General features: G+C 39.2%; 1 protein-coding gene across 1 annotated transcript in view; it reads left to right on the top strand.

Annotated features, from left to right (window-relative positions):
• Window positions 1–24158, top strand: part of tbkbp1 (TBK1 binding protein 1) — a 91956-nt gene extending 67798 nt beyond the window's left edge. The window contains exons 8-11 of the mRNA XM_036142167.1: window positions 542–603; window positions 6137–6252; window positions 11792–12573; window positions 16594–24158. Coding sequence (XP_035998060.1) covers window positions 542–603; window positions 6137–6252; window positions 11792–12573; window positions 16594–16722 — 1089 coding nt within the window. The 3' untranslated portion in view covers window positions 16723–24158. The remainder of the gene's footprint in view (window positions 1–541; window positions 604–6136; window positions 6253–11791; window positions 12574–16593) is intronic.
• The last annotated feature ends 2901 nt before the right edge of the window (window positions 24159–27059 follow it).

Below are 27059 nucleotides of genomic sequence, written 5' to 3' on the forward strand. Positions count from 1 at the left end.
TACATTCCAAATTGACCTCGCAAACATAAGACATTTTCTGCATGCAGAGAAATTGTAAACAGCAGGAGGGCAACAACTCAAGATTTCTGCCCAAAAAAATAAAATAAAATAAAAATCAATTGTAGTCATAATTGTGCAGCAATAACATAGATAATGAAAATGATAATTCCGTCATGGGCCTCAAATGGACAGGAAGCCCTGATCTCTTGATTGAAGCTGCAGGCAATGTGCTGAAAAAATACAGAATTTGAGTTTGATACTAAATTGGGGCTTCCATGGAAACTGTCTTTTAAAAAAAGACCCTCATTATCCTATTTTATCTGACATATATTGAAGTTGAAAATATAACAAAATACATCCATTTTATAATATTTGAATTGAGCAGTTTCATTTTAAAACGTGAAGAACATGCATTGAGCACTTGCACTTCATTGTAAAAGTTTTCCCCCTTGCTGTCTAGATCGCCCCTCGCTGTCAGATTTTGTCCAATATCCCACCAGCAACCTGCATGCTAATCTAATTTCATGCTCTACTTCTGCAGGAAATGACTTCTCCGTGCAAGCAGTGCGATGTGGAGTGGATAAAGAAGGTGGGAGATGAGCAGTAAGTGACCACCAAGGGTCTCTTAGCAGGGGGATGAGGGAGGCGGGGTTCATGTAGAGACGGAGATGGGTGGAAAGCAGGAGTGTGGTTAATGTTAGCAAGGAGGAACACAGGCTGAGCAACCACCACAGAAAAAAGAGCAAGACTGAGAAATGTTTCAGCGATAGCTCATCTCTGCTCTCCTGCTGGGATGTGCTCAGGCCCACCTCCAGGGGCCTCATTAGGAAGCAAACAAGTTCTCCAATCACTGACTAACTGGGTTCAAACAGAATTAACAGTAGACTAATGTTCTTTGGATGCTGTGGCTTCACGTGAGCATACTCACTCATTAGGTGCTTTTTCCTGTTGTTTGTGTGTTGTTGTTTTTTTTTTAAAGTGAGGTTGGGTAGTGTTATCAGCAGTCTCTGACTCATGGACAAAACAATTGCTGAACTATTTTAGTTTGGTGAAAGAGAGAGAGAGAGGGGAAAACGTAGCAAACTGCTTTTCAGATAGGGTCCAGTGCTGAAGTATAATTTCCCAAAAAAATAAATGCCCACACAATCAGAGCAGGTGAAGCATGGAGGATAGATATGCAGAGATACATCAAACTAAAGGCACAACAAAGGCAAGATGAGCAACAAAACAACTACAAAGCTAACAAAAGGAAACTAAGGTTTGACATGATGAATAACAGAGTCTCAGCAGAGGCAATGAAAAGAGTTTGAAATTGTTGAAATGAGCCAGACAACGGCATCTATTTGTATTAGCCTGAAGGCTAAAGCACGATCAAAAAGCTTGTTTGTGGATCGATATCAGATGGATAAGATGTATAAACATAATATCATAAAAATGAAATTTTCAATTTTGTATTCACTGATTCCCTATCCTATGTCTGTGTTATAGTCCTCTGGCAAGTGATTGAATAAAATATACAACCAATTAACCTTTAGGTTTAAAAGCATTTATTAGATATTTACTAAGTTTTCTCTATACTTAAATTGACTGAATTTAACAGAACTTCGAGATCATGAACAGCTTAAAAATTTGAGAGTTAACTTTTAAAATAGGAAAACTTTAGGTATTATTAAATTTGCAGGAAGCTTATCAAAGATTTAGCAAATAATCGCCCTGAGCAGCAGGGGGCAGTGCATCCACAAACCAGGACATCTTCCTGTCCACTTCACATATATTTTTAATATACATCGTTTTTCTCTTAAAACCTTAAAAATGAAGTATTTTTCGTCTGTCTCATCATTGCTTAACTAAACCATCAGAATAAAATCTTCTGCTGTGTTTACACTCTTATCTTTTTATGCTTCTTACCGGCAGAGCGAGGGCGGTCTCTTATCTTCATCTGTGTCTCAAAATTACCCCAGCCATCTGATGTTTACAAGGTGTCAGCTATAAAAAATAAAAAGGCAAAAAAAAAAAAAAAAAAAAAACCACAGCAAGTTGGGCAACTGACTCCCACACAATGAAACCCCAGAGGTGTTTCGATGGGGAGCAAACAGAAAGTAAACGGTGCGGCAGCCGTAAGAGGCAGACTTTTTTTTTTGTTCTAAGTGTGCGGTGGAAGTGTACTACTTTTTTCCAGACCTTGGTCACCTTTTGGTTTTACTCAACAATATTGCTTACTCCCACTGAATTGCCTCTACACTTTTTCCTGGAGCTCTTTCTTGTAATTGGGCCCGTTTAATGTAAATTGCACCGATAAAAAAGGACGTTTTAGTGAAGATTATTAACACAGAACCTTTGCCCTGATCAGTACCTAAACCTTATAATCTTGTTAAAAGTCTTCTGGCTGTTAATTAGTGGTGATACTTAGACACTTCTTCGGTATGTGGAAGCTTTTTGTAAACAGCAAAAGAACCAAAGAAGCAGCACTACTCTTATTTTCTCTTCAGCTGCTGTTATCGTGAGAATTTTGTCCTATTTCCATCCATTCTTTGCCGCTGTGCTTCTTGTAACTGCATGTGCAGACTTGCTTCCCTCAGATGGAACCGTTAATTTATGAACAAGCTACCCTCTTCAACCACAAGCCACCAGCGCGGTAGGCACAAGCAGGCACCTGCCGTTACCCCCAGATCAACCCCCATTCTACCAGTGCAGAACTATTCCTTTACGGAGAGACTGACTAATCTGTCCTCAGTTTACAGAAAGCGAGAGCAATTTCAGATAAATCACTGCCTGCTCAGGTGGAATTCCCTTTTTCTGGTTGAAAATACAAACAGAAATGCAGACTAAACTGGTGTTAGAATTGTCCACAAATTAACAACATAGTGATTTAGTGGTTTCCCAGCGGTGTTAAAAATTTGCCGACTGCAGATTTTGCTATGTAGAAGTTTTTAGTTTCTCAAACAGCTCACTAGATCACTGCCCTGGGGCCTTGAGCCATCCAAACATGCTAATGCTAAACTGATCAAGGCTAGTAGTTTGTTTAAAATTCCTGTACTTTTTTTTTTTTTTTTACATGACTAGAATTTGATTACATGGCATGGTAAAAGTAGCGGCCATGTGTTGTACAATCCAGATGTTTAAAACAAACTGCAACCACAAGGGCTTTCGGAGCATGCTAACGCTAACGTTAGCATGGTAAGACCAACTCAGATGTAGACCTAAATGTACAGCCATTATGAGGTCCGTTGGAAATCTGTTGAACGGAATAATAAAGTAAAGAAGTGTGAATATGGCGCAGCAAGACTGAGAAACACACTGTAGACGAGTTATGGTGGATTGAATAGAAATGTAAGAAATGTAATGCAAACTTCTGCAGAGAGATTGCTGAAACTCTGAAAGCGCAAATTAAACTGGATAGCCCCATTTACTATTCAGTCCTTTATATAACTGCACGCAGTATGGTTCACTTTATAGATGCAAAGCATCACCACATAACTGTGGCTTGTTGTGAGAACAGTTTGACGCCTTTCTGTGTTACGCCGTGCACAACAAAATTCAGAACATGGACTGCAGAGTGTGAAGAAAGAAAAAAAAAATCAGTCTGATTTCTCTAAGACCCCAGCGCCCTCCAGGAGGTCTAAAAAAAAAAAAATCTGCTTCCTTTTCTCGTAATACCTCTCCCTCTCTCAGCTAAGAAGAAGCGAGGTATTACGTGCACCATTGTGTATCCTGAAGTCATGTTTTTCTGAGCGATTGCCAACAGCTAGGGAACGTCAGATCCCAGAGGCAGGTGTAGAGACGGCTCTTCCTTTAAAACATCAGTTCGGAGGTCAGATTTCAGCCCACACTCGTCTCCCACTCAGACACACACACACACACACACACACACACACACACACACACGCACATATGGTACACTTCTCTACCTGATCAATCCCCTTGCACAACCCTTTCATCAATGCTGCATTGACATTATCACACCCCTCCCACGCACTGTAGCGTACACTGTACAAAACGTGCACACTCACATTCAACAGAGTAAAGAGGAAACAAATGAACATATGCACAAGAAAGCCAATGCATGCAAGCTGTGAGAAAAAAATCTTTAGACTCACAGAGAGACAATCGGAGACTAACCGAAGCCCTATCGTTTACGGGCCTGTTTGCCCTCCGCGAGAGCTTAGAGCCAGAGCTGAGAGGTGTTGCGTTCTGGCCAGGGCTTGCTTCTAAAACTGCTAAAAAAAAAAAACACTGGCAAATCTGAAATGTGAGATGGCAGAAGTGTGAAAAGGAAGGGGAGCGTCAGTTTAAAACAGTCAATAAATCCGCTGTATATCAGACTTTAGAAATAAACAGCCGAAGCCGGAGTAAAGAACCAGGGCGGCTTAGTTTTATGGACGCTTTTTAAGATAATAGCATCAAGCCGCATGCTCCACCCACCGTGCCAGTAAGTAACGCAAATGATTATTACTTTCCTTCTGTAGCAGGTTTTAAAGCCGCAAACAAGGATGCCTGTACCAAACCTGAACCAAAAGGGAAAAATGTTGTTTGTTATAAGCTGGTGGGCTGATCGGGGGGTTCGATACCCCCACTCTGTGTGTGAGTCACTGCAGTTTGTTGGGAAAGTAGGTGGGCCATTAACAAGCACCAACTAACCACTGGAAGTTATGAGCTGTTCAGTTGCTTTTCTGGTTTTATTCGATCGATGTGGGCTTCCCTGAAATAGAGACCCTCACTTTATTTTAAATTGAAATTAGTGGTACCTGTTGTTGCTCACGAGTCATCTTGAGGGAGAAAGGACAGCGATGAATGGGCAAACCTGGCTTTGAGAGTGCGCTTGTATCCAGATAGATTCTAATTATCGATGGCATTTAAGAAATAAAACCCAGCAGTCTGTTTGTGATATAAGAAAAAAATGCAGGAGCAACTAAAATAAATTAAATTAGCGTGTGGGGGTGCTGCAGAACATATGTTAAAACTTTACAGTTTTGTTGCTGTGTAGGAAGGATGTTTCTCTTTGTTTTTTGTTATGCAGGGAAGTTTCTGTCTATTCGTTTTCATGCAGAAAAACTCCCCGGCATATGCAGAAGTTTTTTTTTTTTTTTTATCTTTCACCATCTTTATGGAAGAATGAGATCAGTCATTTTTTTTTTTTTAAGCAAGGTCATCACATCAAAAACGCTTAACAGCGCTTTATCAGATACGGAGATGGCCTTGCGCACAATTAACATCCCCTTTTCAACTCTGGCATTTTCACTCGTCTCAAGGCAGATCATGTGGTCTTGGTTCATGTTTGCCGTCAAGAGAGGTTTCACTATACCTTGAAGCTTTCATGTACGTGGTGAGGGTTTTCATACAAAACACCCGCTGTCGTGTTTTGAAACTTTCAGTTTATAAATCTGTTGATGAAACTAATGATAAATTCAATTTTCTTGAAGTACTCACCCATGTATAAGAAATTGTTGAGATAAGCAACGTTATCTCTGTAGATTCGATGCTAGGTTTCGAGTCTTAGCCCGCACAACAAAGCTGTTATCTGCCGCCGTCTGAACCTGAATGAGTCGGTTTAAGATCAAGACTGAAGAGTTTAGAAAAACTGCAGCCATATCTGTTCTCACCCTGTTATCAGATCGAATACGGCTTGGCACAAAGGTTTAGATTTATTGTAGTTTAATACATTTCAGTTCAGATCGATTTAAATGAATTGATCCGATGGGGAAGTCACCTCTTTGCCGTGGCTAAAATACGGAAGCCATCCTGGTTTAAGGCTGTGGAAATAGAGCTTCTCCGTCAGTGCAGCCCCTGAGAGCGTCAAGATACATCTTGCATGAAAATGGTGTTATTTTAAATTATGCGCTGTGACATGCAATCTAAAAATATGAGCTTCTCAATTAGCCAGCCTGACTTGTGTGTCACTGCAGCAGGTTTTATTTGGTTTCAGAGAAGACGAAGATTAATTCACGTTCCCGGTTGCCTGCGTTTCCTGGCTAATGAGGAAGAAAAAAAAAATTCCATTTTGACGAGAATTTGACTGCAATTACAGTTTAAATAACCACACAGTTGTAACACCTTAACGCCGTGCCAGCACTCTAGTGTTCTGCCGTAACAATGATTATGATAATTGCATAATTGCCCTCCTCCTCTCTTCCTTCAGGGTGAATTTGGCTCTGGCCTACACAGAGTTAACGGAGGAACTGGGACGCCTCCAAGCGCTGTGCTCCAAGCAGACGGAGATCCTGAGAAAAGCGGCGCAGGAGCCGGCCAGCCCAGGTTAGCGTTGACGTGTTGCAACGGCGGTAGAAATCTGGGTCAAGACGATCCCGGTCGTTGAATGGAAGAGTGCGATCCTTTAGCTGCAGAGACACCGCTGCAGCACTCTCAGAGAAAGAGTTGTAAACAGTTGTGCATTCATTGTGAAACCCAAACATGCACTTCAAAAGGAAAAAACTCACCCGCTCTGGGCAGACTCTTTGATTTACTCCAACATGGGTTTATTATCTACAGTATAGCGCATGATCATAAAATATTATTATAGCATATCATGTTCACCGTATGCAGCCCTAGGATTTCTCTGGACACTTCAGTTTTCTCCTGAAGTCCAAGAAATCTCTGTTAGGTTAATTAGTTACCCTAAATAGTCTTTAGATGGGACAGTTGGTTCACCTCTCCATCATTATGTTGCTCTGTGCTGGAATAGGGTGTTGCCCACCTGTCCGGGGTGGACCCTCACTCTCGCCCATTGACTCCTGCAGATAGGCACCAGCCCATCATAAGCAAGCACTGGATAAAGCAGCTGTAAGATCGTTTATCCAATGGGTATTTATTTTGTGCATTTTAAATAAACTAAAATTTTCAACAGTGGGCAAGATATTGTAAGATAACACCTTCCATTTCCAACAACCTTTACAAAGGAAATGATGAGCTTGATCGGCTCTGGACGAAAACTTCTTTTTTCCAATTAGCAATGTACCATAATAAAACCATTGGCAACCATTTTTGGTAGGAATGTTTTTACTGACAGGAGACTCAAACTTAGTTCATTTCATTAGGGTGTGAGAAAAGAAAACTGTATTTTCAACATGTCATTATATCGTTGAAGTGCAAGAGCGCATAATTGTTGTCAGATAACAGGGAGGATTAACAGAGCACAGAAATGTTGGTCTGTTTTGAGTTGAATGAGCTTTTAACCCCTTTATTTTGGAAAATGTTTCTGTTTTGGGTGTCTAAGATAGACACAAACTGCTGTTTCTCAGTTTAAAATGCTAACTGCGCTAATTGCTAAAACTAAAATGACAAAGGCAGTTTAAAATATCAACTTGGCAATCATTTTGTTTTGAAAAAATTGTAAAATACATAAAGTCTGTCATCTCTTATCGTTATAGAAATAAAAATAATAAACCATTTCTTGTCTGCCACAATAATGGCAGACAAGAAATGGTTTTTATTGCTGTTTTTATACTTTCGTGTTTATAATTCTTAAATTTAAAATCGGTATTGACAGGTCACAAACACAGAACGGATCAGCGCATCCCAAGTATTTTTAGCTTTAAAGTGACTAATCATCTTAAAATATTCTTTTAAAAAAACACCAGATTCTGGAGACGCACTGATCACCAAACTGTGATCTCTGTCAGAACCGGCTCACAAAAGGACTTCTCGCTTTTGCGACCCATCAGTAATCCTACACGTGGTTCCCATTCCAGTAATTACTCCGCCCAGTCTACAGTGGATAGAAAAAGTCTACACACCCCTGTAAAAGTGTTAAGTTTTTGTACTGTGAAAAATTTGACCAAGATGAAATCTTTCAGAATCTTTTCCCCCTTTAATGTGACATCTAAGCTGTAAAACCTGAATCAAAGAACAAAGTAAAAGGGAAAAAATAAAATAAAATGACAATAATATGATTGCGTAACTGTGCTAAAGGGCCTTTTAATATTATTAGAGGACCTTGACTCTTTGTAAAAGTTTATTTTTCCGGTGAAGCTTTTGTGTTGTTGATTTTAGATGGATGTAGAAGTGTACTTTTGGCTAACGCAGACAGGCCTCTACTTTGATAATATGATTCTTATTTTTCCCTCTATAAAAACTAAGTTGTAGTGTATTGTGTTAAAAGTGTGTGTGTGTGTGTGTGTGTGGGTGGGTGGGGGGGGGGGGGGGGGTTCTGAAAGTATTTATCATAATCCAAATTTTTACATCAAATTTTTATATCACATAAACCTGGATTTTTAACAAGCGAGCGTTGAATTTTTACAAGCACACTATGCACACATTCAGTCAACTCCTCCTGTAGTTTACCTATTTTTCCACTTTATTACTCTTCTTCCCTCACCGTTTGTGCTCATAATTGTTACGGTGTCCTTTTCAGCTTTGCCCTGCTATAAGTTAAACGTGTATACTTTTAGATTTTGTTTATTATTAAATAAAAAGTGTTCACATTGCAGAAAATTACTGATACCTAACTTATAGATTTTCCTTCACTAATAATTTCAACAACATGGTAAAAAAAACGAACGCATGTTAAATCAAGTTTACTCTACGTCTTTCCCAAGCGTTGGTTGTGATTTGTTTGTGTTGCTTTCGCACTTTCAAAGGAAAGATAGGACATCTGAGATGCACGTGGAGTAAAAGTAAAAAAGAAGTGCTAAACGGTAGCAACACCTTTCTCTGCAAGCACAAAAGAACACATGTTGTCTCGCAAGTTTGCATCTTCTACCAACCACAAACCGAGCACGCAGACTAGAACCAGGGAGGACTTCAGCAACTTCATCAGGGATGTACATGTAATTGTCTTTTAAGCCATCTTCAACACGAAAGTCACCTTTGTGGCAGTTTGTTTGCACTTTCAGGGAAAATGCATGTAGCTATGTTAGCTTTCTTGAATGTTGGAAGCGAGAGCATGTTGTGAATTTACCCTGTTTTGTTTTTTTGTTTTTTTTTTCCTCATTTGGAGAGAAGACTTAAAAGCACAAACACCTCCTCCCCTCTTTGGCACCCTCAGCCAGGCAGCCCAAAATCATGTTTCCTCTTCTGTAATGGGAAGTGTAGCTGAAGTGGTGGCTACAGGGCTGACTCACTCATCAACATATCTTGTAATTACAGGAAACACTACAACTGTACTTGTGCAGATAAATCTTTTTATGGACCCATAGAGGAACATAAAGTGCATTTCTATTAACTGAATGCCTTTGTTGCGACATCTGATGAAAATGGTATTTTCAGCAGCTGGCCACAATGATTTCTAATGAGGAAAATGCATCTTAACAGTTTAGCGAGAGTGGAGCGGCAAAAACAAGTCTGTTTTTCGACAAATATGGTTAAAATCTGTATCCTGTTTTATTATTAAACTGTGTATTCATGTGTGAGAGGAAAAATGGGGAGTTTTCTGCCAATGGAACAGCCGACAGCTACTGTGAAACAGATGTTTGCATTTTTTTTTAAGCCAAAAAAACCCCCAGACCTTTTATACATTAGTTGGTTGACTGCAGAGAAGGATTTGACTTTATTAATATTATTCACATATTTTGCATTTGTGCTCTCCAGAACCTGTTCGGGCAAGTTTTTCTTTGCACCCTTGCTGCCTTTGTACTGTGATTACTGTCCCGATAACCTCCATCACCAGAAGACATACTTTTCATTTTTGCTTGTTGAACTGTTTAACTCTGACCTATGAATCATTCTAACATAAAAGGACTCAAATACTCAAGGGGGTTACAAGTGTTGTGACATTAGTTTCACTTTCTGAATTGAACTACTTAGTAATAAACAAAACTTTTCATTCATCTCTGGTTCCCGGCGGGGTTAATCGAATTTAACTGAGTTACTTTGTTTAATACAAGTACTGTGGGTAGAAATGAATAATGGCCTATTAAAATCATGCAGATCTCTGGATTATAAAATTGAAAAGTGCATTTTTAATCACTTAATCTAAATGAGGGGCTAAATTTGCATTAGTACACGAGGGGCAGAAAATATTTGACATTAAAATAGTAATATATTCAGCAAGTATTAAAAGTGCAAAATGTGACTAAAAAATTACACCATACTAAATCAGCATAAAAATATGTCACCTTTGATGCAACATTTACTTGGTACAATTTGAATGAAAACAAATAAATCTATTAAAGGAGAGAAAAATGTAATAAAAGCCTACAACAAGATAGTTACACAAGTGTCCACACCGTGAACTACAGCTTTGTTAAAACACATTTTTATCAACTTTTAGTGTTCAGTCAGCATTGTTCTCGTAGACTGACTTCATCTTTATATAAATCAATTAATTCATTTAAAAAATATGCCCATGTCTGTTGTGTCTACCTGTTTGTTGTTTGTGAGCATCCTGTCCCAAAAAAACGTCACCACAGTTTTGCGCGGTGACAATAAAAGATTCTTGAAACCCACATCTTGACTAGATAGTATTTTCCATCTCTGGCGTGCAAAGGTTTTTAATCTCTCACATTGTAAGGACATCTCCTTTCCAAAGTCCTCTTCAGAGGATTTAACTGATTTTATATCTGATATAGCTTTTAATTTTGGATACTTTAATTTTAGAAAATGTTACCTCTCTTCTGTGAAGCCATTTGTCATGCTTGGATTCGACTCACATCCATGCAGAAAAATAAGATTGCCTTTAAGCTCTATAGGAGACACCTGAAGGTTTTGACCAGTATCTAGAACGGTTCATGATTTCATCCGACCTTATAAAATGTGATAGTTCCATCACAATGAGGCTGTTTTGATCCTTTGGAACCTCTCTGTAAGATCTGCCTTTAGTGTTAAGGATTAACAAATGAATGAAAGACCATTTCAGTAGGAGACCTGAACTTTATTTCAGTTTCATTAGATTCACTATAGTGACAGGACTGAATCCCAAAATCCAAAATGTTTTCCAACAAAGTATTAGTTTTAGGGTGTGAACATTGATGCCTCCAGGTCACTGCAGATTTTTTTATTTTTCATATTTTCCCCCTCGAGCAGATTGTTTGTTGAATTGTAAATGTTATATTAAAGGTGAAAAAAGTTCTTAAATTCATCATGTTCTCATATTACACCAATAAACAAAAATCTGTTTTCAGTATTTAACTCTGTCCCTCTTCATGACAGCTATTGCCTGAGTTTTTACTACAACTGACTGCATGTTTCACCCTTGAAAACTGGACCAGAGCCTAACTGCTAGCTGTGTTTTGCTCCTAGAGGAAACTATAAAGGGAGCAAGTACTACAGTTACCATTTTTAATTTTCTCTCACATAGAAAGTACTGCTGGATTTTCTTGAACCCCCAGTCAGTCGTGGCAGATACTCGTTCAAACTGAGCATGTTTCTGCTGTAGGTTTCTTTCTGTTAAAGGGGAGTTTTCCTTTCCACTGTTGCCGTATGCACACCCGGGAGGAGTGAAGGCTGCTTGTCAATGACTCGATGCAATCCGCTGGGTTCTGTTGGCATAATTTGATGGAATGAACCTTGTAAAGTGCTTTGAAATGACGTGCTGTAAATTGCCGCTATATAAATAAACTGAATTGAACATGGGTGTGTAGAGGTCCCCCTTAATTGAAAGAGCTGCAGCATCTACTCTTTACATTGTGCTTCTATGTGAATCTGGTCAGTGTGGTTACTAAGAAACTTGGAAAATCAGATTCTGTTGTTCAGGGTAAAAAATAACTAAATAAATAAACAAGAGGCCATATTTCCAACTCAAGTCTGTGCATTTACATAAAGTGGACTCTTTATTGTGCTATCACCGTTGCATGAAGCACGAAGGTGTTAATTTTGTTTCGGGTTTCTAATTCAATGTCTTTCCACTCTGTTCCCACAGTGCAGCTTCACTCTCCCATCCACCACCAGCGCCACTCTCCAGTATCCCAGCGCCACTCTCCCATCTCTCAGCGCCATTCACCGGTGCCGCCGCATCACTCCCCGATCCAGCAGCGCCGCTCTCCTGTGCTGCAGCGCCTCTCCCCCGACATGCACCGCCGCTCCCCGCTTCTCGACGTCAGCGATGGACCTGCCTCCTATTCCTACCGACCCCCCACCCAGCACCTGAGAGCCAGCTTCCAGGGCCGCCGCAGCTACTCAGAGGTAGCTGACCCTTCCGCTTACCAGTGCCCACCCCGCTTCTCCTTAGACCCAGTCTCCACCCTGCCAAAGCCACGGCCCTACGTGGAGGGCTACTCTAAGCAGCAGCCCCAACACATCGGCTCCCCTCACAGTGGACTGCAGCATCGAGGATCCCCGTCTCCCCTTCAGGCTGGGGCCGGTGGAGACAGCAGCATGGGCGAGAGCTCCATGCGCCACTCCAGAGAGATGCCTTTCCCCCTGTCAGAGGTGGCACACCTTCATTTTGAGCCTCCTCCTCCTTCCACGCCTGCCCCCCAACCACCACAGTCTTCTGAGGATGAGGAGGAGTGGACCTGTCCGCATCCCATCAGCCCCCCGAGGACTCTGGGGGTGCTCTCTCCTGGTGTACCCAGCAGTGTCATGAGGGGCCCTGCCTCCTGCACAGCCTTCCCCATCCCTCAGAGGCCCAATAACCTCAGCTGCCACCCCCAGCAGGGTTACCCAACATCCGAGCACGCTCAGTCCTGGCCTTCCATCAACGTGAGTTAATAAAACGTTAATCCTCCACACTATTTTCTTCCTAGATAAATAGGTATAAAAAGCCTTTTATTCATCATTGAATATCAAAGAATATCATTTAATTTGATCACATTTACAAAGAGGGGAAAAATCTCCTTGTTATGGGATAATACATCCTGCGGATCTTTTGCACGGCCTTTACCGTCCCACATGAAATTTGGAAATCAAACATGCATCAGTGTTGGTTCTGTGAAGTTAAATGGGCTGTTTTAAATTTTAAATAAATCGACTTTTATTTTGATGGCAGCACTTTTCGTTTTCTGTTGTGGTAGCTACATAAGCACTCTCTTAGATCCTGTCCCAACACCCTATGAACTGTGCACCCGGTGGAAGTGCTCTTAAGGGTTTCAAGTGTGCAAGTTACAAGCGTGCAAAATTAGAGAATTGGGAAACTACGACTTAGATCATCAACTCGAGCCTCTGCGTCATAACTGCGACATCACAAACGACGGGACCGTGGCTGTTTTTGCGGCGTTTACTGCTCAAAAAAACTTATTGGAATTGTAACAAGTGATTGTTTTGAGGGGAATTAAATGCAGGATCTGAAGTTTGAGGTGATTGGGCATAGCACAGCGAGTTTTGCTACAAATTCAAATGAAAAATGAACTGAAAGTAATATTGTTAAAGCGTATGCCAAAAATAAATCTGAATAACTAAAAAAAATGATATTGTACACCTGTCATTAATGATAACACCTTGATGTAAAAAGTACCATTACATGTTTGAGCTGTTACCTTAAACGCTCGGACCATAGTTTACCTTAACTCTAAAACGGTTTCCATTAAAAGCAGAGTTTTCACACTAGATTTCACAATGTTCTTGAGGTCTGCCTTTTACTTCCCTTATAAGAGGTGGCCAGCACATTGAGAAATGGTCTTATTCAATATTCTCAGTGAAAAAAAGAGAAGTTTGATATAAATCTTATGACTGTGCATGATGTACAGAGATGGAGTTAAGATGTGCAGATCCTTAATTAGCTTAAAAAACGAGGAAACAGTTTGTCTGGTTCCGTCCAGAGTGACTAGCGAATCTTTAAAGCGACGCTGAAATTCAAACGTCGCCACCCTTTCTTTATCAAATTATAGATGAACCAAATTTACAGTGTTTTGTTTAATCCATAACTCAATAACGAAATGGGAGAGTAACGTTTTCCATGAAAAATAAATGCATTGGCCTGCTTATGTAAATGCAAGCAATGATTTCAAAAGCATTAACATTTCCCATCTTTCCTACAGTTTAAAATAATTTTACTCAGCTGGCAGATTAGTGTGAGAGTGACCTGAGTTCTTTCCTGTTGTCTGAAGCACAAACAAGCCGTGCATGGTCCCTTCCCGGCTTAATGCTGTGCATTGCTGGTCACTTCACTGAAAGAAGGCTTCCATACTTTCCCCAACTTAAAAGCAAAACTAATCCAGCTGTTTTGAAATATTAGGAGCTCCACTCTTCAGTCTGACAAGAATAAGGTTGCTTTACAAGCTACAATATGTGTCAGACTGCAGGTGGGCTACCTGAGCTGATAGCCACACTAATCAACCAGCTAATGTCTGCTTGTTGTACTTGTGTTACATGTTAAATGATATTCTTGCACAATTTTGCACAATAAGTACATTTGCTTCAAAGTGATGACCAAATGTAGCCTGGGTTCTATGTTTTTCCAAGTCCCTAGGTATCCAAAATAAAACAACAAATACATATTATCAATCACTGTATCTTAACTATGAAAATGAATTTTTTTTTTTGGCATAGGGGATTGTTGTTGCATTCCTGTTTTAAATAGAATCAATAAAAAAATTCTGTGCTTTTTTGGCATTTTTACTCAAGGTTATGTGACAGTATTAGAGTTATATACTCAAATAAATACTATCATAATCAGACTGATGATCAACACATTTCTGTCTGAAGTTTTTTTTCATCTGCCACAGCATGATTTCCATCACCTGTCTAAAGTAAGGCGAAAAAAAGTTTTATATTAGTGAAAATAAATGCAAAAACTTGTAGAAAACCAAGTCGTAACACAAATTCCACAACCCACTTCATCAACTAAAAGGCAAAGCTTTATGAATAAGAGAATGAGTGTGGAGAGTATTGTCAAGTTGATTAAAGGTTTAAGACATATTAAAGATTCATCAGGAGTTTAATAAAATGGGCTTTATAGTTTTATGCCTAATGGTAAAAAAAAAAAAAGGATTGAAAGTTTCAGGACCACCCATTAGTTTAGCTAGCACCAGAAAACTATTGTATTAGAAGTAGCAGAAGTGCCTCCTGTGGTCTGGAAGTTGTTGCTTCAACTCTCAATGAACTGAAATGTGTTTCTGGACGTGTGGTTCTCAAAGTCTCTTTTCCCAGCTTGGGTGACAGGGAAAAAATATCTGGCACAGCAGCCTTTCCAACCAGCCAGAAAGTTGCGCCTCGGGAGGGGGAGCGGCTGGTGGCGCTTTGATGGTTTCATTCAGTCTGGACTCAAAAATGGGACAAGAAGACAGCAGTCCCTATTACATAATATAACGCTGAGCATGAAGGAGGCGACCGGAGCTTCACACTAAAGTGAGAGGAACAAAGAAAATTCTTGTCTGTTCAAAGTCACCTGACCACCGATGGGACTTTAAACATTAAAGATGTTTAAAGACACAAAACACCTCACCATGCAAAATCACAGAGTCAGTGGCTGAGCCCAATCGACTCTCACCCCCCCATTGCTCGCTGGTCGGTTCTCGTAAATTGGCGTCCATTAGGTCGAACCACTTCAGATTTTTTCAGTTCACACTTCACACCACTTCAGCCGTTGTGGTCCTTTATGGTCTGATAATAGCTTTATAGCGTGTTAAGCTTCTCACGACATCCATCGATGCAGTGCTTCTAGCGACACAACAGGTGACACCAAGCCAGTCAGTCATACAGTCTTCTGATGTCGGCTTTTCAGCTTAACTCAGCTTGCTTGGCGAAGCAGGTACTGAAGCAGGAGCTGGTACCAAGTAACTGTTATCATAAAACCTAATAACTGAGTAAAAGCAGGCCAAGCCACACAGAGTAGGTACTAGTGAAAAAGGGCTTTAGGTTTCAGCTGCCTAGGGATCAGCTTTGGAAGAAGCAGTGCTGGGGCAACATGGTCACATTGTGCCACACAGCCAATAAAAAAGATAGAATCATTTTTTTTTTTTTTTTGCTACTTGAGAGAACGAGACTCATCTATTTAAACAAAACCTACCTTAGAAGGAAAACTATCTCCTGCCTGGAGCTTTTTTCACACTCAACACAATCATTCTACTGAATTAAGATACGGATAAATTCCCCTGTTTAAACCCCTGTTTAAAATTTTATCTGATCATGGTTTGCTTAAAAACTATGTAAAGTTTGAAATTAGGGAAAAAAAAATGTATATAACTTTAACACGTCGACAATTGTTCCATTGAGCTTTCACTCAATGCTTCATTTTGGAAACATCAGAAGCCTCATATTTTAAATACTAAACATGGTCTTGGTGTGGGGTAAAGGATTGCTATGACTAATCCAAAAAGTGCTGTCAAGAATATAAGTATGTTAAAGGTGACTGGTAAAAGAAGTTGCTGTGGGTGAAAGGTCGGAGCTGGTGTATTCATGCTCACTTCGCTGGTCAAATTTTGAGAATCTCAGAACAGTCCAAGACTAACTAAGCAATTCTGTGTGGGACACATTTCCACACTAAATTCAATATGTTAGTCTAGAAAGCATGTAAGGAGAACATTTTTAGGTATTGCATAAAAGTCTTGAGTTACCCCTCATCTTTAAATGTTTAACTTACAGGCAGACAGACAGACTTTCATTACTTTCAGACAAGTGCTCTTGCGCAATAGTTTTCCTGGCTTTGCACAGTATAGCCCACCATGATATAAAGACAGTGAACGGCATATATTATCCATGTCTGTAACTGAGCTGCAGTTCACACGCTATGTATGTGAATAACCGATTACACGTGTGTGTAAATGTGCTTGTGTTGCTCTGCAGCTCTGGATGGAGAGTGAGGAGAACGACATGAGGAGCTGCCCTCTCTGCCAACTGATTTTCCCCGTCGGATATCCCGACGACGCTCTCATCAAGCACATTGACTCCCACCTGGAGAACAGCAAGATATGATCGCCATGGGCCAGCCGACCTACACGCACACAACTGCTCTCTTTCCTTTTAAAAGGTTTATATATAAGAGAACGGCAGATTTGTCCAAATAGAGAGTCGCGTGTAGGAATCGCATTTAGGGGTGAACCACTTCGATTTTTGTCAGAATCTGTAGGTGTCGGTAGAAAACGACAGAAAGGATTTGGCTGTTTGAGAAGTTCTGAAACAGGTCCGTCTTGGATTTGTGGACGCCATCGTTAGAGTCCTTTACTGATTGCCCTTCAGACAGGTTTGTTGCTGTAATCACTGGCTCTGGTTGCGGCTGTTTTTCTCATAGTTTGATAAAGCGTCAGATACCTTTCCATTTGTCCTCTTCACAGTGTGGTACGCCTTTATTTAGCCGGGTAAGCCAACCCTGATGCATGAGAGGCACACTGGCCGGTTCAAGGGGCTCAGCACGCCTTAAAGTTAGTCTCAGCTTTTACCGGTATCTGATCAGGGAGATTTGAGTCTTCAGTTTGAATAATATGTCGATTATTTTGCAGTTCATCCTGTGTAGCAGGAGCCAAGGTAAAAAAAAAAATCTGGTAGAAGTTGGGTTAATTGAGTGAAGACATGTGGAAAGGTGTTTTTTGATGGTGAAAGAAGTTAATTAGAAAGTGACACAAGTTGGGAGTTTCTACCAGTTTACTTTTTTAAAAACAAGACAGTTAAGGGAGTATAAAGCATTCCACTTTCACATTCACCTTCTGGCAAACAAATGGACAAGCTGGAGAAAGTGAACCTAAACCACGTCTGATTGAGCTTAAAGTTTCTTTTACATAAAAACAGTTTTGATAATGCCCTGCAGGGCAGGGCCCCCTGTGAGGAAATGTCTTCTTTTTTTAAAACGATGGGGATGTTTTAATCAGAATATACCTTCTTATGCTTGCGGCCTGTTCAAAAAGTATCCTAGCACTTTAAGTTAACATTGCCTATAAAATGTATGTCGTCAGTGTCCGTACGCACCGATCAGCCACAATGTGTGTCAGCTCTGATTATGTATTACCTGGGCGCAAGAGAACAGGGAGTTCTGCAGGACTGAAATCAGCTTGACAAATAATGAAAGAAATTTTAAGTTGTGTCTTCTCCGGTCTATGTAAATGTTAGTTACATTAAAGGTAAGGAAACCAGCAGTGGATAAACGAGCCACCAAGACTTAAACGTTGGGAGCGAAGGTTGCCTTGGTTCGTCATTTTACAGACAAGCTGTTGTCGTCCAGTCTGATGAGGGGTGTGATACACATCGAACACCCAAGCTTGGACTGTGTAGTCACAGATCAGTCAGGAGCTTAAGAACTGGGTGACTGGCAACTCGACCACGGAGCAACGGACGGCCAGGTGCATAATCTTCCCTTGTGAACAGATTGCAGACAGCACCGAAGTAAGATGGAGAACGGGAGCTTTTGGGTCCATGTGGTACACAACACCTACCTAATTGTTGGATGTTGATAGCAACAGAAGTCCTCTTTAAGAAGGGTTATGTGCCCTGCAACACCACCTGTGGGACATGTTGGACAATTACTTCCTATCCATGGACAGCCTGCCGTACATCCTCGAGGACTCCTTCACAGAGGGACACGCCAGTCAATACTGGGGAGGTGGTGTTAAAGCTGTGGCTAATTGGTGTGTAGATTTTTAGATTTTGTGTCTAATTTACATTTTATTTTGTCTACATCTATGGGACAAAATGTGTACATGAAGATATATTTTTGCAATGTTTAAATGTTTATGCACCACATGTGTTATGTTGGTGATAGGTTTCTCCCATGTCTTTGCACACTTCTATAAATATAAATGGGAGACAAGGGTCAAATTCCTAACACATGAGGTACTTTTCTGTAGAAAGACTAAATTATCCAATGGGGAACTCTCCTATGTCTTTCTTGAGTTCTAATCTTCATCACAGTTTGATGTCAAGCGGCCCAGACCACCGAACAAAAAAAACCTAAAAAAAAACAAGCTGCATGAGATTTCCATCTGAAATACTATATCCAAACAGATGAAACAGCTCCTGACAGCAAAGTTATTTTTCCAGGGTTCAAGCAAAGACAATACTATTATTTGATAGCTGGATTTATTTCTTTTTAATCGCTAATGTGACTTGGAATAAGATCTACTTGTGATACTCTTTATCTTTGTAAAACGAAAAAGGAAACAGAAACAATATTATACTGATGTCACCTGCTCTGAGGTTTTCAGTCACATTGTCATTCTATAATGTAGGGGAGGTCCCCACACAGCAACCCATTTATTTTAACTGGTTGGAGGTTTTTTTGAAGAGCTGAAAGGCTGTAGATTAGAGTATGTCGGGCAGAGAAACCGGCTCAAAAACTAACAGCAGAAATGTTTTGGAGTATTTTGGAGTACGTTGAAGAATAGAGTTTCAACTGTGCTGTTATGGTTTAAGGATAAAACATCCATTGAAAATAATATTAAAGGACAACTCTGGTTTACTACCTCTATTATTACCTTCAGTTTATGTGGCCACAGGGATAACCAAGCATTGTTTTTTTTTTGTTGGACTGCCCAGCATTCCCTCATTAAACCAGTAGTATACATTTTATTGTGTTACAACATCTATTTGTTACTATGCTCCTTTGCTGTTAGAAAGTATACAATGCAGATAATACTATGTTATGTGCATTGATTGTAGTAGCCACAACAACTGACATATCCCACTGTTCTTTTGACTTCAAATTACAACATGGTTAAGTTCCAATTTACAGTTTTTAATTTCCTTCGCTCATGAAACAGATTTCCCAGATAACCCATACCAGTTTATCAAAAAAAAAAATTGAGCTCTCTGAAAATAAGCTGTTGTTGTTGTTAAGTTGTAAGAGGCTAACTGATGCCAACCTAGCAAGGTTGTTGCTATTACAGAAACAGTACTACATCTTTATTTTCTTCCTGCAGTGACAACTTGTAAAAATACTTCCTCTACATTATAATGCTTTAGTTTTGTCACAAGGTAATTAAAAAACAAGCAGTAAAATCCAATTTGTTTTGGAAAAACCTTTGAGATAATGTACTGTCAGCTAAAACTATAATGTAAATCTTTAAATGACATTTTTCAGGAACAAATATAGCAACAGAAAATGACTAATGATACGGTCACACCAAATGCGATCCAGGCAAGTTTTTCCCTTGCCATTGGACACTTTTCGCCTCTCTTTCACAAACCATCCAGGCTGACAACATAGCTTTTTCCCTTCAGCTCGCTTCACCACGTCATCAAATAGGAGGAGTGTGTATTCGTTTCCTCCTGTCTGGTAAACCCACTGTTAGATGTATTTTGCTGAGCAGGTCACTGTTCTGTATTTATTGTTGGAGACATAAACTACAGGGATCTTGAGTCAATCATTGCTCAATAAAAATATAGTCTAATTGTACTGTCTAAATAGGTAAGACAAAAAATGTGCTTAAATAAATGGACGAGGAGGATCCTTAATGTGACGAGAATTGACGGACAAGTTAAAATTTTTTAACTTGACTGAAATTTCGCTTTGGTGTATTTGCAGTTTTGCTTCGCTCTACTTGCACATTTCGTCCTACCCGCATCGCTCGAAACATCTCGCGGACCATTAATTTGCTCCTGAATGTGTCTTTACACAGGGATAACTTATAAATCACTCACTCCATTTGTCTCATTCACGTTCGGTGTGAACACATCTTAAGGCTAATGAAACACGGCATTAAAAGATAACCCGTAACAATCTAACTATATTGAAAAGCTACTTGGTAATAATATAGAGAAAGCAGAAAGATGCTACATGGTAGCCTACCAGCCTAGCAAAGTTTTTACTAATTAATTACTAAAAAGTAATTTAGGTTGCTAACATTAACTCTTAACAAGCTAGCAAGGCTGTTATAGCCTAAGCCTTCCAGAACAGGCTAGCTGTTCTTTATTTTCTTTTTGTAGTGATAGCCTCTGAATCCAGTTTTTAACTTGCACATGAAAACTTCAGTTTTATGACTATTTCATTGAGTGCGGCAATCCCAAATCCAAGTTGTAATTTCTAAAGCTAATGAACCATTACGCCAACCAACCTAGCTAAGTCAATGGAGCTAACTGGTACCAATCATCAATGTTGTCTCATGATAACCAAATGATAAAAACCTATTTAGGCTATTGAAACTTAACTTTTTTAATAAAATGGTTAAAACTAGCATGTGCCACTGTTTATTTTCTATTAGTAGCGATGACTTAGAAAAATTGCTTCATTACAATACAGTTTTGAGATGTACTTATTTTTCCCATAGATAAAAGTAGATGGCAATCATACACTTCTTTAGAAAAAAATCTAATTTTATTCATGTAACATGGACCATGTAGGATTTTTACGATTAGAATATCCAGTTAGTACTATATCTTGAGTATTCTGTGCTAATTCACTTTTGCACTGAGCTCATATAGAGTCAAAAATGAAAAGAGATCTTGTTAGTTATCAATTGGATGGATGGATGGATGGACTTAACAAATTTAAACCTAAACCAAACCATAGATTTTTACTGAAAATAACAACGGTTAAGGAAAACCGAGTGAAATAAAATGGTGACAGAAAGCGACAAAAGAATAAATAATCACATTTTCTTTTCTTTATTGCAGTTTTTTAAGGAAAGAGTTTAAATGATTTATTGAGTTTACTGGCACTAAGCAGGATTCCTTCCAACAGGTTTTAACTCTGAATTATGATCTTAACTGTAATTAAAAATAAATACAACTTCTCAATGTTAGATACAGTTTTTTAATAAAAGAAGCTAATACCAAAAGTTTTTAAAAAAAAATTTAATTTAATTATTTTAGATAAGTTCTTGAAGTGACAGTTACATAATGAAAAATCAGTGTAAAAATACAGACTTTCTGTTTTATACTCACTTCAAAACCGAGGTTAAGTTTTAGAAATCACAGCCCTTTGTTATGTGAAACCCCCTTTTGCAGAGATGATGTAAAGCATTGTCAGACTTCCATGTCCTGTAAAAAACAAAGGCTTAAGAGTTTCCGTTGTTACATTATAGTGTTGTGCTTTGCCAGCAACTTAGGTTTTTGACAGAATATTGTTGAGCAACAGAAACAATTTAAAAGTGTGCTTAGGCCGGTTGATCAAATAAACAATTGCAGGCCATACATATGAGAATCCCTGACATCGTTACCTTCTTTTAAAGTTCAGATGTTCAGGGGGAGAGCAGAGAAATCTAAAGATAACGATCTTTTTTCCTTGTTTTCTTTTTTTGGAGGAGGTGGGTGGTGAGGAAAGCAGTGTTCACCACCACCGCCAACCAGTTTCCTGGGGGGAAACCCTGAGAACTAGTCTGAATTTCTCAAGAAACCAGTGAAATTCAAAGAAGTCTAGAAAAGATACACCATATTCTGTTGCTTTTACATCAGCCATAACCATCCTCATTACCTCATTACAGTCCAGGCTTGGTATGACGGTTTGTGTGGCAGTTACAATTGTATGATTTGACCAAACTGTGTTAAAACAGAATTGTCATTTAAAACCTCCCTACGGCCTTTGGGTTGCATTTGACACTCAAATTAAAGGGGGTTTGAATAGCTCACAAGTATTCTCAACCGTATGTACAGCGTGTTCTTATATTACTATGTATACAAATATTTAGAGTTTTGTACAGACAGCTATTTTGCAAGTGTTTGAGGCTGATGCAACATATACTTTACTATTCCACAACTTCAAATTGGAGTGTCTGTAAATCTATATATCCATATATAAATCCACACGAGTAAATATGAATTATATCTGAGTAAAACCCCTAAAACCTTACACTATTACTCACTAGTTAGTGATATGTCTTGTAGTGCACCTATATCACAGCCCGAAGGTGGACATGTGTTTTTGAAAGTTTCAGAAACTTAAAAGATTATGGATTAAAAAAATGATTTTATCAAAAAAGGATACACAATGCATTGCAGAAAAATGTATGCCCCTTATATTTTTTTTCAGATTTTGTCACATTAAGGTTTTTGTATTTTATTTGGAGTCTATATGTTAACTAGTGGGCCGTGCCCATTTACACTTTTGCCACACTACTGTTGCCTTCCGATGAGAACAAAACTAAACTTTTTGGCATTTTTCCGAATTGTATGTGTTGAAAACATCACCTTGAACCAACTCTCCCAATGATGAAGCATGGTGGTAGGAGCATCATGCTGTGGAATGATTTATTTTTTTACTCAAAGAAGCTGGTGAAAGTTAATATGAAGATGGACGCAGGGTCCTCTAGGAGGAAAACCTGTTGGACTGGGGCAGAGGTCCATCTTCCTGCAGAACAACACGCTAAACATCAAGTCAGAGCTGCAATGCAATGGTGTAGATTGCAGCTTTTTTATGTGTTAGAAGGGTCCAGGTTGGTTGTAATGTGACAAAACATGAAAAAAAAGAGTATAAAGGGTATAATTCCTTTTGCCAGGCACTGTAACCTGATTTGTTTTTGTTCTGATAAGATACATTTGTTTGAAAGGGGGGGGGGGAAGTGATCTGCAGTTAGAAATTTCATGAACACTATAGATGTTTTCTGGACTCCAAACACAAGGATCTATGTCTGCTCCTAACCAAAGAGAACAAATTCTTCCCTGTATATTTTGAGCAAACAAACGTGGTTGTTCAAGGCGTGTGTGTGTGTGCGCGTGTGAAGATGCGGCTTTGTGGTTACCGGCGCTGCAAGCTTCATGACCAAATGGTGCTGGCCAGCAGCTGCAGTGCAGAGTGACTGCGACCCTGCATGAGCTCGTGAAGTGATGCACACGGATGTTTGTGACGCCGCACATCCGCACTTACACCGGCTGCGCTGGGGTCAGCAAAGTGCAGTTTATATTTGCTGCTTTAGGTTTCCGTTTTTGGTGTTCGATGAACTTTAACATGTGATGGACTCGTTTGAGTGCGTTTTTCTTTGGTCAAAGTCCCTAAAACAAGCTGAATTTACAGTTTACTCAGGATAGAAGGAATTAAAAACTGCAGTGCAGATCAGTTTTGGGTTTGCTTTTTTTTTAAATGAAACTTCCCTTGGAATTCTGCTCAGAAACTCTCAGGAGACAAACAATGTGATCCTTTAAAAAGTGTTAGAGCAAAACTAAAGGAAAAAAGGAAAAAGTTTTCATATTCTTGTAAAGCTCCACTCATCTATAAGTACCTATGTAAGTCAGGTTGTTGTTTTTTTTTTTCTTTTTTCTGTGGAGTAAACTTAAGCGCACACTGAGACCTCAGCCCTAATGGACTCCCCACAACACTAATGAGAAATAATGTTTGTGTGTTTAATTAATGTGTGGAGTAACAGCACCACTGGCATTCAAGGATTCTAATATATAGATGGAAGAAGAAATCTGCCACGTAGGTCTATAAAATGTCTGTTTTCTTTTAAATATCTGTAAATATTCCTGTCAATAAACTTGCACTGAAATGACACGTGTGCTGGCTTTCTTTTCAATCCTGTTGTGATGGTATTAGTCTAGCAGGATGCGTCTCACATCCTGTTTTGTTTGATGTATTGTTTTAGATTCACATGAAACTTCGTATAGAGCCCTCCACATTTATTAGCACCGCTGGTAAAGATGCGTTCAAAGCCTGTACAGTAAATTCACCTTTTATTGCATGCTCACAATGACATTTTTGCTACAATGCTTTAACAGCAAGCTTAGGAGATTTTTCTTATCTTTCTTACCATCTTGCTCGTTGTGTCTAATAGCAAGATAAACATGTTTCCTCCTTCAACCTTTGTTATACTTCCAGTTATTGTAAACCGTTCATTTTTGCCCTGACTGCACACACAGGTTAAGACGAGTAGCTATGTTTTTCTAGCTATTTCCTGATTTATGAAGATCAATACACAAATGCCTTGCTGAAACGTTCTTTTCACTTTCCCATTTTGAAGAATAGTGAGGAGAAAAAGGCCTATGAATCATGCAATATTTTTACTCCAGGGAAACAACAGGCTATTGATTATGAAGGAAATTTGTCAGCTACATTTATATTGTATAAATTGTTTGTAACTATGTTAATTCTGTCACAATTATTTCTTGATGTTGGGATTTTCCAACTCTGGTCTCTAGTAGTCTGATTCTGATCCAAGGATGAGGCCAGAATCATGTATCATAGAAGAAGAAGAAGAAATATCTTTTAATGTCCCACAGTGGGGAAATTGAGGTTTACCAGCAGCAAAATGAAAGTTAAATGGAGCATGCAGATACACACAAAGGTGAAAAAAATACAAAAACCAACAATACGAGACTGTAGAGACAAATTTACAACATAAGAAAGGAGATTTTACAGTTATTTAGAGAGGAAGATTTTACTCAGATAAATTAAATTTGAAATGAAAATGTACAAAATTTTCATATGCATGAAGAAATAACAACAGACTAGTTACAAGAAAATATTGCACTCCTACACAGTGCAAAAACAGCCAGGACGTAAACAACCTTTTGAACTTGTTGGGAGCAGTAATGGTTATAAAGTCTAAGAGCTGCTGGAAGGAAGGACCTGTGATAACGCAGTTTTGTGTACCGATGATGCACAAAGGAGTGTTCTGTGATCCGTCACTCAAGGAACTCCCCTGCTTTGCAACACCTTCATGTATGGGGTGGGAAACACTGTCTGCACTGCAAAAAGAGAACTATAAGTAAGTAAAATGTTCTTGAAATGAGTGTATTTGTCCAGGTAAATAAGATTATCTGCATATAGAATACGTATTTTACCCGTGAAAAGATAATAATAGATACACTGCAATTGAAAAAAGATGATGGAGATCAGTTGCTCCAATTTTAAGTGCAAAAATCTTATTATATTGGCAGATCAATTAAACTTGCCTGCTAAAATCAAGGTTGAATAGATTCATTTCCAGAAAATTTTACTTGCGTTTAGTTCCCATTTTGCAGTGTAATAGTAATGTTGTTGTTTTTTTTCAGTGTTTCTGACTCTCACCCCCTTTACTGAGAGCACAGGGATCTTAAGACAGAGCTGGCCTTCATGGTGAAGCTTATCTAAAACCACTAAGGCTTTAAATTAGAGCCCAGCCATAAGCCTTACTCTCCTGAAGGCCCTTCCCTTTTCACTAGGCCTTGCACTAGGGCACTCAAAAGTCATGCCCTAGGCTCACTAGATCTGTTCCCTAAGCTCCCTTCTTCTCCGCTATAAATAAGCTGCTGCTCCAAAAAAACACACAACAGAAGATGGCTGATGCAGAGTCAAAAGAGCTCTTCAGGAGTGCCTCTGATCCCTCTGACCCTTCCTGTAATGAGCATATGTGTCGTGACTCCAGTCCAGTTTATGGTTCAGGTGAACACTCAAATACCCATAAGAGTCAACTATCTCAATGTCAGTTCCTTGGATGTTCACCGGTGTCGGTGTGACTTTACATTTTACAGGCAAGACTTAAACATTCTCGGTTAAAATGTACTGTCTTTTAAAACCTGCTTGCATGCCAAAATCAATGATAAGGGTGAATTTTCATTTTAAGACTTTTAAAGTGGCATATTTCTTGTCCATATCTATCAAATTAACTCTTTTTTTTTTTCTTTTTTCTTTTTGCATTTCATGACATGAAAAACAAATTCCCTTGTGCTGTTATCCTGAGGCGCTTGTTTATATTTCAGTTCTTTTGTGGATTAATTGTTGGATTTCGTACTTAGTTCATCCCATGTACATTTTGTTATTTCCCATGTTTCCTCTTCAGTTCATCGCTCCCCTCTGTTCAGCTCATCTGTTTCATTGGTCTCAGCTGCTAAACATTTCCTCATTATTTTCAGCTGTCGTCTACCTCACGTTTCTTCACACCTCCATCTGTAATCAAACTCCCTGGTTTCATCACTCATTGCTGGTTGCTGGTCGTCCCGTTTCTCTGGCAATATATTTGCCATTGCTTCTCCTCGTGATTTATTTTCCCTGCCCTGTTCTTCTTATTTTATATTTTTTCTTCATTTCCTTAAAATTTTACCATCATCATGCTCTGCACTTAAGCCCACCTTTACCCCAATACTTTATTGGGATTTATTTGTGATCAACACAAAGTAATCTATAACTTTGAATGGGAAGTGAAGTGGTAAATGTAATGAAATGAATACATGAAAATCTGGAAGGTGAGCCATGCATTTGTATTCAGCAACATTAAGTCAATGTTCGGTGGAACCACCTTTTGATGCATTCACAGCTGTAATTTTTTTTGGGCTATGTCTCTTCCAGCATTGCACATCTAGAGACAGACATTTGTGCCCATTTTCTCTTTCTAAAATACCTCAAACTTAGTCTGACTGAATACGGGTCTTTGATCTTTGAATGACAGTTTTCCCAAATCAATCGGATGAAGGAC

The sequence above is a fragment of the Fundulus heteroclitus genome, chromosome 10 (genome assembly GCF_011125445.2).
Source record: "Fundulus heteroclitus isolate FHET01 chromosome 10, MU-UCD_Fhet_4.1, whole genome shotgun sequence".
Taxonomy (NCBI): Eukaryota; Metazoa; Chordata; class Actinopteri; order Cyprinodontiformes; family Fundulidae; genus Fundulus; species Fundulus heteroclitus.